Below are 18,042 nucleotides of genomic sequence, written 5' to 3'. Positions count from 1 at the left end.
TGCCTGGTCAGAGTGTGGCTTTGCTCTTTTTTTCAGTGATACCACATGAACACCCCCTCAAGGAGCTGGCTAATGCCGGTGGAGGGGCTTCTCTGATCCCCATATTTTTTGACATTTGTAATTATTATAACTTTTCCCCCTTTTACCTAGAAAGGATGTTTCTTCATGTGGTGGTTTCCTAAAAAAAACCCAAAAAACCCACCACCTAAATTCACTAAAAATCACCCTGGAGGAGATGATGATGATGCAAGTCCCCAGGGATGGCCAGTGCAGGGTGACAGTGGCCGGGAGCTTTGGTGTTTCCCATGGCTGTGGCTCCCTAATGAGCAATCTAACTGGGATTAAGGCTTGCACTGCACTAATTGAGTGAGGCAATGAGTAGCTTGCCCACGGCTCCGCCGCCCACCGGTGCCGCTGCTCCCTTCCTGGGGAGGATTGTAATTTATTGCTGGTTGTCATTAAAGCATTGCTTGGGGGTGATTAATTTCCAAGCAGGGATAAACGCAGCCCCGGGAGAGGTGTTGCTGAGCCCTGGTGGGTTCCCCCACTGCCACCAGCAGCCGCAATGCCTGGGTGATGGGCCCCAATAGGGGTTTATCTGTCCTCCCCATGAAGCTGGGGATGCTGTGGTAGTGGGTGCATGGCCAGGCTGTCCCAGAGCCCCAGCAAGGACGTGCCTTTGCTGGAGGGGTGCCACAGGGCAGTGTTTCTGGAGGGCACTGTAAACATTTCCTGGAAACACCTGCCACAGCGGGTGCTGCTGGCACAACTGTTGGTGCCTTGCCGGGGGGGCAGGTGCCGAGGAGGTGTCAGCCGCTGGCTCGCTTTTCTGCCTGTCATCAGGGTAGCTATCCCCTGCCCTCCTCCTCCTCCGTGCCTGTAGCTGGTCCCACCATGGGCACCAGCCTCATTGCTGGTGGTTTTTCTTCCCCCTCCCAAAATGATTTCTGACCCTTCTCTGTGCAGTGACACCTGGGTTCGTGCTGCAGATGCTGGTGGAGCATTGCCAAGATGGTACCATCAGCTCATGGGGTGCATCATGGTGGACACCACCTTTGCCATGGGGTGATGCTGCTATGAGGGCTTCCCAATCCAGCAGCACCCCAGACTGGGTGCTGCGCACCATCACCCTATCACCCTGTTATCAACCAACTGGGGAAACTAAGGCAGCACCCACACGGTTACCCAGCCCCGCTCGAAGGGTTAAAGGGGCACACAAGCTGCCCACTCTAAAAGCAAAAGGTGACGCCATCCCACCGCCATCCCATGGCCACCAACCTGGTTATGTCACTTGACCGCCTGCAAGTAAACTTAGATGACTGGTTCAGCGTGGCGGGGAGGGCTGGGGACATGCTCCCCCAGCTGTGTCACTGTACCCAGCCACCCCACTAAAAATACCCAAGGGGGTGTTGTGGGTGAGCGACGTCCCTGTTGGAGCCCGGCCCGTTCCTAATCCCTTGGTGGCTGCTGTCCCATCATGGGTGGCAGCTGCTGATGGGGGCCGGGTGCCCCCAAGGTGCCAGCAGCTCCCAGGAGGAACGTGGTGCCAGGGTTAGGGAGGTGGCATCACATCCCAGACTCCCCACCCACACACCCCTTTCCCAGTGTGGGACCTCAACATCCCACTGCACAGGGACACTGATGCTGCATTTGGGGTCACATAAGCAAACGGAGGTTGAAAACACTCTATAAAAAGGGGGGTTTATTGCAAAAACATCCAGAAGCCCTTTTTGTCCCCTTCTTTGTCCCCTCCCTCAAGTTGGGGGTGAGGGATGGAGGTGTCCTATTATCCCCTGCCCAAGTTTGAGGTCTCCATTATGGGATATCTGTGTTCCAGGTTATCCAATATAGGTTAACTTCCAGCATCACCAGGGTTTTGGGAGACACATGTGGGGCTTTGCCTGCATGTGTGACCCTCCCTGGGGGGACAAACACACACACACACACACCCCTCTGCCCCAACTCAGTTTTACCTTGATGGGAGCAGATAGAAGGGGACAACAACCTCCAGAGGCCTGATCCAGTAAGAGAAATGATGTGAAGTTTTAATTGCTGGGGATGCAGCGGGATAAGTGGGTTTATCCCCCCCAAAAAATTATTTTCTGCAGTAATTTGGCCCAAATAATCCCTGCTTCTGAATGGTCAGTTAGCACCATGGAAGGTAGTGTCCCCCAACCCCAAATCCCTGAGCAGGGATGACCATCAGCTGGGCAAAGGGACCGTCACCGCCCACATCCCATGGAGCTGCCTGTAAGGTGCAGAGGGGCAGGATGCAGCCAGGCTGGGATGCAGTGGGACCGAGGCTGCATCCTGCAGGTGATGGAGACAACCCTGAGTCCTGAGGGGGACTGCGGGTTGGTGGGTGGGTATTGATAGCCTCTGCAGGATGAAGCTGGTCATCCTTTGGGGTTTGGTGGGACAACTCAATGGCAACTGCCCTGTGCCTCAGTTTCCCTCAAACACTGGTGTGAGGAGCAGCTGTGCCCGCAGCCCCGCAGCTGGGACCAGGCTGCCATGTGCTCCATCCCTGGCCTCAGCACATTTCCCCATGTGATCCCTGAGCCCCGGGGTGCTGTCCCTGACCCGCTGCTCCCACACTGACACTGACCCCATGGAAGTTAATTCTTATTCTCGCCTGGATACCCCAAACATCCTCATCCCTCCCGTGCTGCAGCTGCAGCAGCCACGAGGTGGCAGGGCTCGGAGCAGCGCAGCCACATCCACACCATGGGTCTCATCCTGCGGTGGGCTGAGCACCCCATGCCCCACTCCCCCCCACCCCTCACCCCCAAGCTGCCGATTAGTGCCTGTGATGCCTTTGCCGTGTTGCTGGGATGGTGGTCCTCAGCCTCGAGCTGGTAACGCTCCTCGCCATGTGCCGGGGCAAACGTCACGAAGCCAGGGGCAGCGGCTTAACTGGTCCAGCCCTGATGGAGCACGTGGAGTGTTTCCCTGGTGGATACAGCTGCTTCCTGACCATCAATAACTTGTGAAAACATAAAATAAATAAATAAATAAATTTTATACATATATGGCTTTTTGCAAGGATGGCAAGCCTTTCCAATGACCCAGGAAGGATGCTGAGCTGTTCCCACCTGGGGAAACTGAGGTGGGGAAAAGGCTGCACCCTGATGTCACGCCTGGCACCTGCAGATGTCCTGGAGGCCATGGTCCCCCAGCAACTACTGCATGAAACCTGATTTGGGATCAGTAATCGCCGCTTTGGGATTTTCTTGTTTCTTTGGGAGAAAACTATGATTTCTATTTTTCCCCACTCCTTGCTCAGTCCGGCTTGGGCCCAGGGTGGTTGGTAGAAGCTGCAGTGGTGAAAGCATATGGTGGTGCTGGGGGCGCCTGTGGGGTGCAGGGGGGGATGCAGGGGAAATGCCCGGGGGTGCAGGCAGGATGCCTGTGCTGATGCCTGGGGGGTGCAGGGGGGTTGCCCGGGGTGTGCCCAGGGGGTGCAGGGGGGGGTGCCTGGGGGGTGCAGAGGGGTTGCCCTCGGGTTGCCAGGAGGATGCCCTGGCCACTGTGCCCCCGGCTTCTCCTCCGGAGCGGCCGCCAGCAGCGCCGAACCCTCTCCCCGCGGAGATTGACAGCTACCCCGGGGCGTTACCGTGGGGATACACCAATCAAGGCGAGCTACCGCCGCGCTGATAGGACAGAAGCGACTAGTCCCGCCCCAGAAGGCGGGGCCCGGCCGCGTTGCCCCGTATATAAGGCGGCGGGCTCCATTCAGCCGCCCGGCAGCGGCGGCGGCAGCGCCGAGCACGGGCAGGGAGCGGGCAGGGCTGCGGCCCCCGCCCCCAGGGCGCCGTGCCCGTGCCCGGGGCGGGGAGGAGCGGAGGCGGCGGCGGCGGCGCGGGAGGTGGGGCCGGGGCAGGTGCCAGGGGGAGGCAGGAAGGGGCGGGCAGGGCGCTGCCTGCTCCTTGCCATTGGGGACCGGCCGCAGGCAGCGGCTGGAGCCTGCCGGGCAGCGCCGTGCTGGAGAGCGCCGGGTCCCGCACCCACGGGGCTCCGCGTCCCACCGGCGGTAGCGGCGGGGGGGGAGCGCGCCCGGCCCGCGGCGCCCGGCGAAGGCTCCCGCGGGAGGCTCTGGCAGCGAAGCCCCGGCGGAGGTGTCCGCCCGCAGCCCGGAGCAGGGTCCCGTCGGAGAGTCCAGCAGCCCGGCTGAGCCCTGCAGCGGAGCCGGGCTGAGCCCCGCCGTGGAGGCTGCCGGAGCCGGGCTGAGCCCCGCGGCGGAGCCCAGCCGAAGCCCGGCCGTACCCGGGAGCGGAGCCCCGTCGGGGCAGCCGGTTGCAGCGCGGACAGAGCCCCGGAGCCCGCCCGGGGGAGGCTCCCGCAGCCAGCGGGACCTCCAGCCCTCGGTGAGCGGCGGCGCCCGGGGATCGCCCCCCGGTCCCTCCATGGACTGAGATGGCCTCGGAGCTGGCCATGAGCGCGGAGCTGCCCACCAGCCCCCTCGCCATCGAATACGTGAACGATTTCGACCTGATGAAGTTCGAGGTGAAGAAGGAACCGGCGGAGGCGGAGCGGCTGTGCCACCGTCTGCCCGCCGGTTCCCTCTCCTCCACCCCGCTCAGCACGCCCTGCTCCTCCGTGCCTTCTTCGCCCAGCTTCTGCGCTCCCAGTCCTGGCGGGCAACCGGCCGCCGGTCCCCCAGCTGCCGCCGCCGCTTCCCTGGGCTCCAAACAGCAGCTGGAGGAGCTGTACTGGATGTCGGGTTACCAGCATCACCTCAATCCCGAAGCTCTCAACCTGACGCCGGAGGACGCGGTGGAGGCGTTGATCGGTGCCCCTCACCATCATCATCATCACCATCAAGGTTATGAGCCTTTCCGACCTCAGCCCTTCGGTGGCGAGGAGCTACCGCCGGCCGCCCATCATCATCCCGGCCATCACCATCATCATCATCACCACCTGCGTTTGGAGGACCGCTTCTCCGACGATCAGTTGGTGAGTATGTCGGTACGGGAGCTGAACCGGCAGCTGCGGGGCTTCAGCAAGGAGGAGGTGATCCGCCTCAAGCAGAAGAGGAGGACCTTGAAGAACCGAGGCTACGCTCAATCCTGCCGTTACAAGCGGGTCCAGCAACGGCACATCTTGGAGAACGAGAAATGCCAACTCCAGAGCCAGGTGGAGCAGCTCAAGCAGGAGGTGACACGCTTGGCCAAGGAAAGGGATCTGTACAAAGAAAAATATGAGAAGTTAGCCGGCCGGGGCTTCCCAAGGGAGCCCTCCCCATCCGCCGCCCCCAAACCCGCTGCTGACTACTTCATGTGAGCCGCATACCTGGGGTGAGGGGTGTATGTGTGTGTGGGGGGGTCCCTCGCTTTTTTTTCCTCACCCCCTCCACGTGGGGAGAGCAAACCCTCTGCTTGTATTAAAAAAAAAAACCCACAACTTTTTTGCCCACTGAAATTTTGGAGAGAGTTGAACCCCTCAACAGCCGGGACTTGGGGCTGGGGATGGGGCGGGGGGGCGGCAGCGGACCTGGAGCCAGCCTGCATGCGGGACGTGTACGGCGCGCAGCCACCCCCCCACCCCGGGAGCATCAGCGCCATCCAGGTGGCTTCCCCCCCACCGCCACAAACATCACCACCCCCTACCCACATACACCCCCCCACCCCTTATCCTGTGTGTTTAACCCCCGATTTGATTTTCTTTTTCGAGGGGTCTCCACGGATCGGCCGGGCGGGTCGCAGGTAGCGCTGCACCCTGCCCGGCCTCGCCGCCCGAACCCCCCCGGCCGGCAAACCTGAGCCACATTTAACTTATTCACCCTTGTAAATATGTAGAAATTAGTTAGTTTTCTGCTTTTTTTTTTCCTTGAGCCTATATTTTGCTTGGTGATTTACGAAAAAAAAAAAAACCCCACAACCCAAAATCCTTTAGAAAAGAAAAAAAAATACACGAGTCTTAAAAAGTTTGTATGTAATAGCATGCAAATAATATCGAGTTAATTTAATGATGTTGGGAAGAAGCCGAATGCACTATATACAGGAATCAATTGGGTTAAATAATACTGTTTTATAGAGATTTAAAATTATCTATGCTCTTTAAAATAGCGGGGCGGGGGGGAGGTAACAATTTTAGGGTGACCTGAAAGGCAATATAGTAATATATGGACTGCAAACGGTTGGCTGCTATCTCACTATGCACCAGATTTATTTATTAACCCTCGGGAAACGGAATATTATTTTAACCTCGATGTTGAAAGAAGGAAAGAAAATGCACATTATTTCTTGCAAAAAAAAAAAAAGATTAATTCGTGCAATTGTGTTTGGAGCAAAAGCGGGGCCGATCCTGCGCGGAGGAGCGGGGTTTTTTTAACAAGTTGCTTATTTAAAAAAGAAAAACCATTAAAAAAAAAATATGGGGGACAACACAAGGGTCTTGCGGACAAAGCGAGCTTGGGAGCCTGGTGCATTTTAGGTACTGATCGTGCGAAGCGGTTTTTAACGACCTGTTGTTTCGATTTGTGACGGTTTTAACGATGTTGCATCAAGATAAAAACTTATATTCAACTAGAGCCTGGGTCGGGTTTTCTCTCGAGCGGGGGTCCCGCAGCATTGCCTTTTCGTTTGGGGTTTGCTGCTGCTTCCCTTGGAGTCCTGGGACTGATGCAAAACCCTCCCCAAGCTCCCGCCCGGCGACGGGTCGCGGCGCGGGGGGCTCGCCGGGGCGAATACGCTGTTATTCATCACTTGCAAGCCAGGGACCACCACCGGCTCTGCTCCACCGAACTCGGGCTTCTCTCTTTTCTTGCCTTTTGTGGTTTCTTGTGTTTTTTTCTTGGTGGTTTTTTTTTTTGGTGGTATTTTTTGTTTATTTTCTGTTTGTTTGGGGGGGTGGTTTTGGTGGTTTGATTTTTTTTTTTGTTGTGGGTTTTTTTCTTTTCTTTTCTTTTTTTTTTTTTTACCGGCCGGGTACTGTGTTTTGATTGTGGGTTTCTGGTTTTTTTGTTTGTTTGAGTTTGGTGGGTTTTGTTGGGTTTTTTGTTTGGCTGTTTCCCTCCGCCCCCGGCCAGTGTGGGTCCCAAGGTGTCCTGGAGACCTTTGTTCCCGTGGCTGCCAAAAAGTCACCTTCACCCCAGCCCGGATCCAGTTCGGTCCCAGCTTGTCTGACACCGTCCCGATGAGCCGCTGGCTTGATGTGAAATGGTAATAAATAATTTTTCTTTCCCCTCTTGCCTTTTCCCTTTTGAGTTCTTAATTAAGGGAGGGGGGAGGGGGAAAAAAAAAAACCAAACCAAAAAAACAACAAACCAAAGAAATACATACCTTCCCTAAAGGAAAGCTTTAGGGTTGGTATTTTTACAAATGTTTAGGGGTTTTTCGGGACTTTTTGCAGGGATTTATGTCCCCGGCAGCTCTGCTATGTGTCGCTGAGAAGCCCGAGCTCAGCTGCCCTGCTTGCAGCTATCTGGTCTCGGTGGGGCAATTTGCAACACAGCCCTTGGCCCAATGTATTTCTGAGCATGTAATATATTTTATATATATATATATATTTATCTTTTCCTCCTATATCTCTGGACAGGCTCAGCCATGGCGGGTCCTCAGCCAGGAGGTGCCCCGGTACACGAGCTGCCCCCTGCCGCCCTCCATAAATCACCACTGTGCTGATGCGACCCCCTTGGGACCGGCTGTCCCCAGGCTTTGCGGGGTGTGTGTGTGGTCCCAGGACCTTCTGGTTCTCCCTCCCCTGCACCCCCAGACTTGATCCCCCTGTTTTCTTCAGCTGCTTCAGGCTTGTTGGTGTCTTATTTTGTGTGTGGAGCATTTTGAGCAGCCTGAGCTCAGCTTGACATCAGGCTTGTTTTTTTGGGATGGGAGCTGGGATGCATAGAGGGACCCTTGCCTTGTGCCTGATGCAGCAGGACTGGGCAGAAAGCAGGGTTTGTGGGGCATTTCATTCCCTATTATTTTTATTTAGAGCTGGGGGAGCTTTGCAAACCTGGTTCTAAAAAATAAGGTGTCCTGCTGCCTACAGAGTCTCTTGCAGGACATTGCCTCCTCTCCCCACCTTGTGTTTTTGGGGAGTGAATCGCAGCTTCCTGGTGGGTTACTCCCCATCTTTTCCTCCCAACATCCCTCTCTCAGCACATTTTTTTGGGGGGGAAGAAGTGTTTCCAGCCACCTGCTCTGTGACTAAATAAGGAGAGTTTGGGGAGGAGAAGGGATCTGGGGCCAGTGCCTTCACTAAAACATCCCAGGGACCTCAGTTCCCCTCCCGCCCCCATCTATTTCCTTGCCTCTGGATCTTGCCATGGTCAGTGCTCCCTGTGGGCATGGTCCTGGGGGGCTGCTGCCCCCTCTCCCAGCTGCGATGGGGCTGGCTGGAGGAGCAGAGCTGTCTTTGGGGCTGTGTGGGGTTTTGGGGGATCTCACCTGGGGTCCAGTATGATGCTCTGTGATGCCTGTGAGGCAGCTGCAATTGTTTCCAGCCCTGCGATGCCTTTCCCCGCTGCCTTGGCAGAGCACAGCAGTGGTTTGGGGCTGAGGATGCCTGATTTTCCTCCTTGCCTTGGTGCTCAGCACTGTTTGGCCCCTCTGTTTGTATCTTCCTTGATTATTTTTTTTTTCTATTTTTTGGGGGGTGCAGCAAGCTGGGGAAGGTGTGACCTGGGTCTCACCAAGTTGCTGCCCCGGGAACAGATTATTTTGGTGATTGTGATGTTACCCCTTCAACCCTGATCTTCCGAGGGCAGCTTTGGGTAGGGGAACAGGCATGTGACCCCCAACTCCTTACATTGCTATGATTGTTGGTTTTTTGGTGTGTTATTTGGTTGTGGGCATTTTTTGTTTGTTTTGTTTTTTTGTTTCCCACTCTTTTTTTTCTGGCACCTCCTGGAAATCCCTCAAGCAGGGGAGTAGCTGGAGCAGGGCATGGGACATTACTGCCGCTTGTTAGTGGTAGTCCTCCATGGGGGACCCCATCCTACAGCCGCTCCTTGGGGAGATCCTGGGGAAGAGTTGCACCCTTCTGCCCTGTTGAAGTGTTGGGGTGCAGCTGGGGACCCCTCAGTGATCCCCATCATCCTGACTTGCTCTGGGCTGCTGAAGCTCCTGGTGCTGCCTGGGTACAGCTGTCCTGGATCCAGCTGTGCTCCGGTTTGGTGAATAAATAATAAAAAAGCAGTTTATGTGAGATGGGGCTGGTTTATGACTTGTCTCCTTCTTGGGACCGGGAGGGCCAAGCCCCCTCCTGCACCCTGAGCTGTGGCAGGGTGCCTGCGTGGTCCCTGCTTGGTTTTGCCATGTCTTTTTGGGGTGGCTGCGGTATGCTGACCTTTGCTGCAGCACCATGCATTTGTGGTGTGTTGTGGGTCTGTGTGTGCATGGTCAGAGCATGCTGGCACATGTTTTGGGCTGGGGGGGCGTAAGCATGTTGCCTGTGCCGCAGGGCTGCAGATGTTTGCAGGGTGCCACGTCTGCATGTTGCAGGAAGGGTGCGTGGAGTTTTGGCTTTCTCTGACTTTTTTTTTTTTTTTAAGCTTTTTCCTATCTCTGAGCAGGGCTGGAGCCATTTCCCAAGCCCTGTTTGGGGGCTGCACAGGCTTGCAGGACCTCGGGACGCTGCATGCTCCCTCCTGTGAGGATCTGCAGCCCCCGCACCCATCCTGGGCTTCCCTGCACCCCAGCTCCAGCCTGACCCTGTGCTTTGGGAGGGTGAAAGCAGCAGCCTCGCAGTCTCACCCCAACCCTGCAGCCAAGGGGTGGTTGGTTTTTAGGGTGAGGGTGTGGGGACAAGCCTTGGGGGTTGGCACATAGCTCCCTCCACACCACTTCTGCAGCGCTTTTTAAACCCATTTTCAAGCTTTGCTTGCACTTTGACATGTGCTTGGAGGTAGCAGGAGCATCGCTGAGCCCATTAACAACTGAAACTCCTCCAGCTGTCCCCGTTGATGGGTTTTACACCCCTTTTCCACTGAGCAGAAGGATGATTTTGGGGGATACTCGGTCCCAAACACAGCAGCACTCCAAAGTGCCTTGTGCAGGCACACACGGGTGCCTGAAACCGGTTACAGCTCCTGTCAAAGCCACCGGCTAACCAGTGCTGGGCGCTCCATGGCATCCCCAAGTAGTGATTAGCTGCATCATTGCAGATAACCGGGTTTCTGCAAACAGACAGAAAACCGCAAAGGGCTGATCAATGCGGCATCGCCAAAGTAACCGTCACTTCTTCCTCCTCAATTATTGATGCTAATATCCCGCAGGTTTGCCACTGAACCGCTGCAGGATGTTCCACACAAGCCCTGATATCTTGGTAACATAACTCCAGCCCCGGGATATTAAATTGTGGTTAGGAAGCAGGGTGGGCTGCTGGGCATGCACGAATTTGGGGCTATCTTCTCTCAAAAAGCATGAATTAATTAAATTCCTGGCAAAATAAATCCCCCAGTAAAACAAAAACTCTGGCGCTGACTCCAAGAGGCTGTGAGGGATGAGCTGGCCTCGGGGCTGCCCAGCTGCGAGCCATGCCTGGGCTCAGTCTGGAGCCGATATTTTTTGGCTTGAGTCAAAGTTTGCCTTTTGCACATTTCCTCCCTCCCATGCTCCGGGCCCGACTGCATCCTTGATGCTCTTGCATCTCTGGGAACCGAAAGCTGTCCTGCTCAACATATATAAAAACATATATATAAATATATATATATTTAAAAATATAAATACATACATATACATTTCTCACCTTGGCAAAACAGAGCTCATTTGCTTCTGCCAGCTCATGGGTTTGCTTGCTTCGACACTTACACGGCTCATCCCTATGGCTGTGATTTATTCACAGTGAAGTGCAGAGCCCTCTGCCTTCCCTCATCCCCGTGGCACTGATATTTCCCCTAACCTCGGCGGGGGCTGAGATCCTTCCTGACAGCTGGCACGCAGGAAGGGAATTCCCCACACATACAGTGAACAGGACCACAGCTGGGTTCTGATCCCAAACTCCTTGCTTTCGGTGGGACTGTGTCGCCCAGGGATGATGATGATGTGGGATGCAGGATGCAAGGATACAGCACATGGGATGTAGCGCAAGGCAGGATGTGGGTGTGGGATGAAGGATGTGGGATATAGGATATGAGATATGAGATGCAGAGGTGGGGTGGAGTAGGGGGGATGTAGGGTATGGGATATGGAATACAGGAGGTGGGCTATGGGATACAGGAGATGAGATGCAGGAGGTACAGATACAGGACATTGGATGTGGGATGCAGGTAGTGGGATGCAGAATATGGGTGTGGGATGCAGGAGGTGGGGTATCAGATACAGGAGGCTGGATGCAGGATATGGGATGCAGGAGGTGGGATGTAGGAGGTGGTATAGGGGATACAGATAGTGGGATGCAAGAGAAGAGATATGGGATGCAGGAGGTGGGATGTGGGATGCAAGAGGTAGGATATGGGATGCAGGAGATGGGATGCAGATGAGCGCAGGGAAACCAGCTGCATTGCCAAGTGGGAAACATGCAAGGACAGTGTCAGTCCTCAGGTCTGGTGGTGATCAGGTCCCATCAGCCACAGCCCTTTGCTGTCCCAGCTGCCTGCGCAGTGCAGTGTCATCACCCTCAATGCCCAGGTGTCCCCTCATCCCCCATGCTGACCCCACAGCTCCCCATCCCTGCCTGCCAACCTCCCCAATTCAGTCATCAGCTTAGTGCCTAATTACTTGCGTGGTAAAATTCACTACTTGGTGGTGGGTCTTTTTCCTGCCTTCCTCCCTTTCTGTGGATGAGGGGGAGGGGGGGAAGAGGGGGAAGGGGTAAAGCATTCTGCCCCCCCAGCCCAGCACCAGGTTATTTATTCATGTAACAGGCCAGGGCTGGAGCGCAGCTCGGTGCAGCCCTGGCAGCTGTCTGCTCCCTGGGAGCACGAGCTGTAATTTGCACAAGCAAAAATAAACTAATTGTTATTTTCAATTTACATAAAGGGAAAGGGAGCGAGGTGGGGGAGGTGGCTGGGAGGGTGACAGGGAGCCTCGCGTTTCCAATCTCTCCTGGGCGGCATAAGGTGTAGAACCAGCTCCTCCCCTGCTCCCATGGGTCTCATCCTGCCTGTCTGGGGGATGATGCTGGCAGCTAGAGGAGTCAACAGCTATGGAAACGGAGGATCTGGACCATCATCATCCTTGCCATGGGGACAGAGCTGCTGGCCCGCTTCCAGCTGCAAGGTGCGAAGCCTGTCTCAATGCAGGCACAGCCCAAAGGGAGAGGACAACTGCTTTCATTAGCTGGCTAGAAGGAAAGGTGTGCTGGTGTAAGGCCACTTTGGGGGGGCTGCGTAGGTTTATTTGTGGTTTTCACTTTGGCTATTGCATATGTGGATCACAAAGAAGGGCCTGGTCAATGGCAATCACAAAGACAAAGCAGGAACTTGAGCTGTGGGGACACCTCACGTGTTCACCATCCCTCTTACTTCTTAGTGCAGGTCCTTTGCTTTCTGAGGCCTTTTCTGGTTGGTTTTTTTTTTTTTTTTCATGGCCAAACACCTTTCACCCCAGGAGTTTATTTCTCCCACTTCTGCTTAGCTGATCAGTCTCATTGCTTAGACACCAACAGTGAGTCTCTAGCCCTTGCTCTTACTGCTCAACTGATGGGGTGGCTGGAGGGGCCATCTTGAGGGTCTTCCTGTAGGAAGACCTTAGACCTTTGAGACTTTCAACCATTTTCCCAAGCAAAAGGTGAGGATGTGTCTGCTGGATCTGGGCTTGTGATGGAGATGAGCATGATGCTAAATAGCAGAGGGGGCTGTGAGCACTCCTCTCATCAGCTTGGGGCAGCCCAAGGACTCCTCAGGCCAGAGGAGAAGAAGAGGAGGAAGAGGAACACATCCAGGGTCTCATGCATTGGAGGGGGTGGAGACTGGAGGTGCTGGTGCTCACTGTCTCCAGCAGCAGCCCCACAATGTGGCACAGGAGACCCTGCCATGCTGGCACATCCCAGGAACCTTTGTCATAACACTTTGAACGAGATGTCACGGGCATTTAATTTAGATTTACACCGACAGGTTCTGTCTGTTAATTAAATATCAATTGATTGTTCGGAGAACACTTCCTTGGGTTTATCACATTTCTCAGAGACAAATCAAATTGCCATGTCATTAACTTGCAGCTATACAATCCATACATAATTACTGTCTTATTAATACCTTCGAGTTACGAGGAAGTTTTAGGCAATTAATATTTGTGGGATAGTTTGTATCAAGTTAATTCCGTCAGGGTTATGTTAATAATGCAGACATCTAATAAGCTGGATAATTAACGTCTTTCTTGTTAGCGTCTTCTCAGATGCCAGTTAAATGTTGGACCAGCCTTTGTGGCCAGGCTGCGTTTAATTACACGTTATTACAGAGGGACTTGTGTCTATTACATGTGAATAGAGCCAGGTTGGAGCAGTGTGCAGCTCCCACCCTGCCTGGGCTGTGGATGCAAAATGGGTTTGGGGATAGTTTGGAAATGGGATTTGGGGGATTATTCACAAGCCAGGATGCACGAGGAGGCATTTTTTATATTATTTTTTTTTGCCTTGCAGGAGGGTCAGGATACTGCCCGGATCAGTGTTGGTCCATGGTTGCTCAATTCAGAGCAGGGCTGGGTTTAAGGGCTGGTCTTCTAAAGAAGTGGGTAAAGCTGCAGGGTCCCTGATGTGGACATGGGCACAGTGGAGTGGGCAAGGTAGGCCAGCATCGGTGACCACATTTCCCCAGTAAGCTCAGCCTTGGCTGCAACTCCAAAAATGATCACCATGAAAATTCAGGCAAATCTTAGGCTCAGCTTGAGCCAAAAGGTGGGGGTTTTTGTCGGGTTTCTTCCTGGGCTGGCAGAAAGTTTGTTTGTATGCCCCAGCCTTGGGATCATCTCATCCCACATTGGTTCCCTGGGACTTTCATGCTGCCTCATCGCTTGAGCTGGTGCCACGAGGAACATCAGCAGGGGAATGTGGCTGTGTGTCCCCATGGCAAGAACTGGTAGGACATCTCCATCTCCTGATAGAGAACCTGCCAGGATGCTCCCAGGACAGTGTTGTGCATTAGCTGTGCAAGAGGCCATAAGATCTTCACCAGGAGATGTCCACAACCCAGCTGAGCCTGGATCTCTCTACCCACAGCCTTCCCTTCCCCGATGCTCATGAATAAAAGATTGACCCTATCTACCTGGCCTGTTTGTCTTTGTGAAATATTCATCAGTTGCTGATTAAGTTTTAAGGAAGGGACATGTTGCCCAGGTGGGTTGCCATGCTCCAGCTGCTGAGAGGCAGTGGGTTTGGGGTAGGAAGCCATGGGGTTGGGGTTTGCTCTGGGAGAGTTTTACTCCTTCCCTGCTCCTGGCTGGGGCCCCTGCAAGAAATCCTTGTGGGATAGTGGGAGGGGGAGGACCTGGCTGGGCTCAGCTCCCATTTGGAGAGGTGACTTGATGCACAGTGAAGCCCAGCACCTCCAGAGCACACCAGAAAGAGGTGAGGTCAGGAAAGGAGGCACAATCCACCATGACCACAGAGGAGAAAAAGGTCTTGGGTGACGTCCACCATCCCTGGCAAGCGTGGTGGCTGCAGAGGTACTGTCTCCTTTCAACAGCGAAGCCTTCCTGGGACAGCATTGCCATTGAGAAAAAGAGGGAATAAACAACAAAAAAAAAATTGTGGTGTTTTTTTTTTTTTTGTGGTTATCCATAGTTCCTAGAATAAGGCTCTGCTGTTTATTGCTTCCCTCCCCTCTTCTTATCTCATTGCAAGGACAGACAGGAGGCACTCAGGAGCTCATTTTTAATTGCAATTACAAGTTCAGCTAATGCTTTCCCGAAAAGGGTTCTTGCTGGGGGTGGCTCTGTTGTGTTCTGGGGCAAGCTGGGGAAGGAAAGAAGGGATGGATGCTCCACCATCCAGTGTGCTGGGGACCATGCTCACACTGCCTATCACGGGCAAGGTTGCCCCATGCAGCCTCCCTGGCCAAAGGTTCCTGCTCCATGAATATTTGAGGAGCCAGTATGGGGGTCCAGAGGATCTCCTGAGACAGGACATTAGTACCGGCTGAAGAAGCACTGGACAGGCAGATGAGGAGTGAAGAAAACTGCAATGAAAACCAGGTGAAAGGCTGCCAAAGCCACAAGGTCAGATGTGAAATATTGATGGGGTTGTGCCGTGCTGGAAGGGAGGTGTGGAGGTCCTAGTGAGGCTGTGCTACCCCAGGTCTGACTTCCTTCTCGTCCATCACAAATGCACAGCCAAGCAAAGTTTTGGGCAGTGGCTGAAGTTGTATAAGCCTAGTTTTCCAACAACTGGACCCATCTGGCACCATGACTCCCTGGTGCTCCTCTCCCATGCTTTGTAAGAGGTGGGTGGTGGGACTGAGAGGGGAGCCATGGTAGCTCCAGTTGTGAGTGACATTGGGCCCTGTGGAAAGCAGGAACAGTGGATTCTGGTGGTAGGGTGGTTGGGTGAGAGGGATGTTCCACAGGGTGGAGGTGGTTGGATGGGAGAGATGGGCAATAGGATGGAGGTGGTTGCCTGAGAAGAAAGAGCAACAGGCTGGAGGTGGTTGAGGTGGGAGAGATGGGCAATGGGATGGTGGTGGTTGGGTAGGAAGGATGGTAAATGGAATGGTGGTTTACCAGGAGTGGGCAATGGGTTGGAGGTGGTTGAGTGGGAGGGATGGGCAGTGCTCTGGGGTTGGTTGTGATGGGAGGGATGGAAATGGTTGTGTGGTAGGGACAGGCAATTCCATTGTGTTTCAGTTGAAGGGATGGGCAACAGGAGGCAGGTGGGCTGTGAAAGGAATGGGCAATGGGATGGAGGGATGGAGCCTTCAGGCAAAGGCCTGTCTCCAGATGGGGACTACGTTTCCATTTTTGGGGCGGGTGTGTATCCTGTTCGGCTCCTCCATGCCCTGTCTGTATGAGCAGCTCAGAGGCAGGGCTGCTGCCTGCAGGGTGTGTGCCAGGCATCCTTCCCAAATCTACCACCACATCCAGTAGATAAATCAACCCCATTCCCAAGGACCATCCCCTTCCTACCCTGCTGCTGCACCTCCTCCAGGCAGCCCCTCCCCAACTAACCCAAAGATGAAGTTCCCAAGTCAGTGTTGAATCAACTCTTCCTAGAAATAACACCCCATCAAGAGCTGTATTTTCTTACACAAATGATTTCTTTTTGCCTCCGTGCAAGCTCATTAGCATTCCTAAATGCGACCGCGTGGATCGATGCAGTGCCGGGCGAATGCACGGCAGTCGATTCCTGTTTGCCAGGAGACTTTACTTCCCTGTCTAATCAGGTAGGGCCCAGCTGATGGCAATGTCTTTCTCTCTGCTTATTGCTCTGGTATTGGTCACCTGCTGATTAATTTCCAATGGGTTAGTTCATCAGAGAAGGAGGCTCTCTGGTTTAATTAGAAATGGATAATATGAGTGCATATTATCCTGCAGCTGTCCAGTGGTGGGTTATTGCAGAAGCGTGCTGGGAGTTTCAACTTTTCTTAAAATAAAATAATAATAATAATAAAACCCCTTGGAATAAAAGGTTTCTGGTCTTTATGCTTGTAAGGACACCGTCCCGCTTGGGAGCTGATGTAAGCGGCTTCATTGCCACCTGCAAACCTCTCCGCAGGCAGCTGCCTGTCTCAGGCATCTTGTCAGGACGCTGTTCCCAAGCCGGTGAGTGCCACCAGATATTAGAGGACAGAGCGGCTCTTTGCTGTGGAGCCTTATGTGACGGCAGGGTCGCATCTATGCTGTGCATCCCAGCGCCAGCCTTCCCGCCATGCCGTATTGTCCCCCCCAGAGCTCTGTGGCAGGAGGGCCGGTGCACACGCGCTTGCTCCTGCTGGCTTTGCTGGCTCCAGGTCTCCTTGCAAGGAGCTGCCGAGTCAGCAGCCTGCACATCTGCAGCGCGGGATCCACCGGAGGACGATATTAATCAGTGTTTTTCTCCTGGACTTTGGCAGCCTCCCTGTGCTCGCAGCTGTGCCTGCGCCCTGGGAAATAAGCTCCAGTGCCTTCCTCGCTGCCTGCTGGGGGCTGCACCCTGTCCCCAGGTGCTTTCGGGGCTCTGGGCACAGATGTGTCCCCCTCCAACAGGCAAGCTGGAGGGAGGGGAGATGCTTCTAATACTCCAATGATGACGGGTGCTGCCCTGGCATCCCTCCTCAGGCATAAAGCAGCTTAGTCCCTGTCCCTTCTCAGAAATGCTGGTGCTCCTTGTAGCATCTTTGGACATTACCTCCACCAAAGAGTGCATCCTGCACGGCATTTGGTGCTGGACCATGCAGCATTGTCAGGGTCCCAAACCCTTCCCATGACGCTTGGAGCAGGGAATAAGGTGTTATGGGGCATGGGAGACTTACTAGGATGGGGGTACCCATGCTGCTGGCTGCACCCACCTCCAAGCATGGGGTCCCAAGTAGCATGTGCCACTCGGCCATGCTCTCATGCTGTCACACAGTCATGATCCAGAAACTAGATGAGGCCACTTAGATAATTAGGATAATGCATTGTTCTAAGGCAGTGCTTCCCCTGCAAGGCAGTGCTGAGCTCTTTATGGGCACTAATGAATTTAGCCTGGGTGAGAATGGGTGGGAGGTGTGGAGGAGTATCTTCTCCCAGTAAGGACCTCTAACCCCGTTCTTGGAGAATAACCTTTCTCATTGCCTCAGTTTCCCTGGCTGCAAATAGAGGAAGGGGCTGTGGTTTGGCCCATCTAGCTGAGGGTTTTGTTATATCGTCCCAGGGACTTTCTGGGCAGGGACTGCCATGTACATGTGCTTTCAACCTTGTTTTCCACTACCTGGATTTCCAGCCTCCTTTCCCATACATTCATTGCAGAGATTGTGGTCAGGGGGAGGCAGTGCTGCCAAGGAAAATGGGGGAAATGGGATACGGGCACTGGGGAACTGCCACCCTCCGGGCATGGGGACACTTCGGTGGCAGGGTTAAGGACAGGGTGGGTTTGCTCAACCTTTGCTGGCCCTACATGTTTTGTTCTTGTGCTGTTTTCTCTTCCCCATGGGCATTGGCTCTGCAGGGGTTGGAAGCAGGAGGGGTACAAGGGAGGTGGGCTCGG

At 54.3% G+C, this 18,042-nt stretch overlaps 1 protein-coding gene across 1 annotated transcript; it reads left to right on the top strand.

Annotated features, from left to right (window-relative positions):
• The first annotated feature begins 3,868 nt into the window (after positions 1-3,868).
• On the top strand, positions 3,869-6,532 carry MAFA (MAF bZIP transcription factor A). The gene has a single exon (XM_005235805.3). It carries the CDS (start codon positions 4,417-4,419, stop codon positions 5,281-5,283), a length of 867 nt encoding a protein of 288 aa, XP_005235862.2. The 5' UTR covers positions 3,869-4,416; the 3' UTR covers positions 5,284-6,532.
• The last annotated feature ends 11,510 nt before the right edge of the window (positions 6,533-18,042 follow it).

The sequence above is a fragment of the Falco peregrinus genome, chromosome 3 (assembly GCF_023634155.1).
Source record: "Falco peregrinus isolate bFalPer1 chromosome 3, bFalPer1.pri, whole genome shotgun sequence".
Taxonomy (NCBI): domain Eukaryota; kingdom Metazoa; phylum Chordata; class Aves; order Falconiformes; family Falconidae; genus Falco; species Falco peregrinus.
Note: the sequence above shows the minus strand (reverse complement) of the source record. Positions and strands in the feature narration are given on the sequence as shown.

What these genes read in the sequence shown, in the direction of transcription:
- MAFA (XM_005235805.3), top strand. Translation starts at nt 4,417, where the DNA reads ATGGCCTCGGAGCTGGCCATGAGCGCGGAGCTGCCCACCAGCCCCCTC.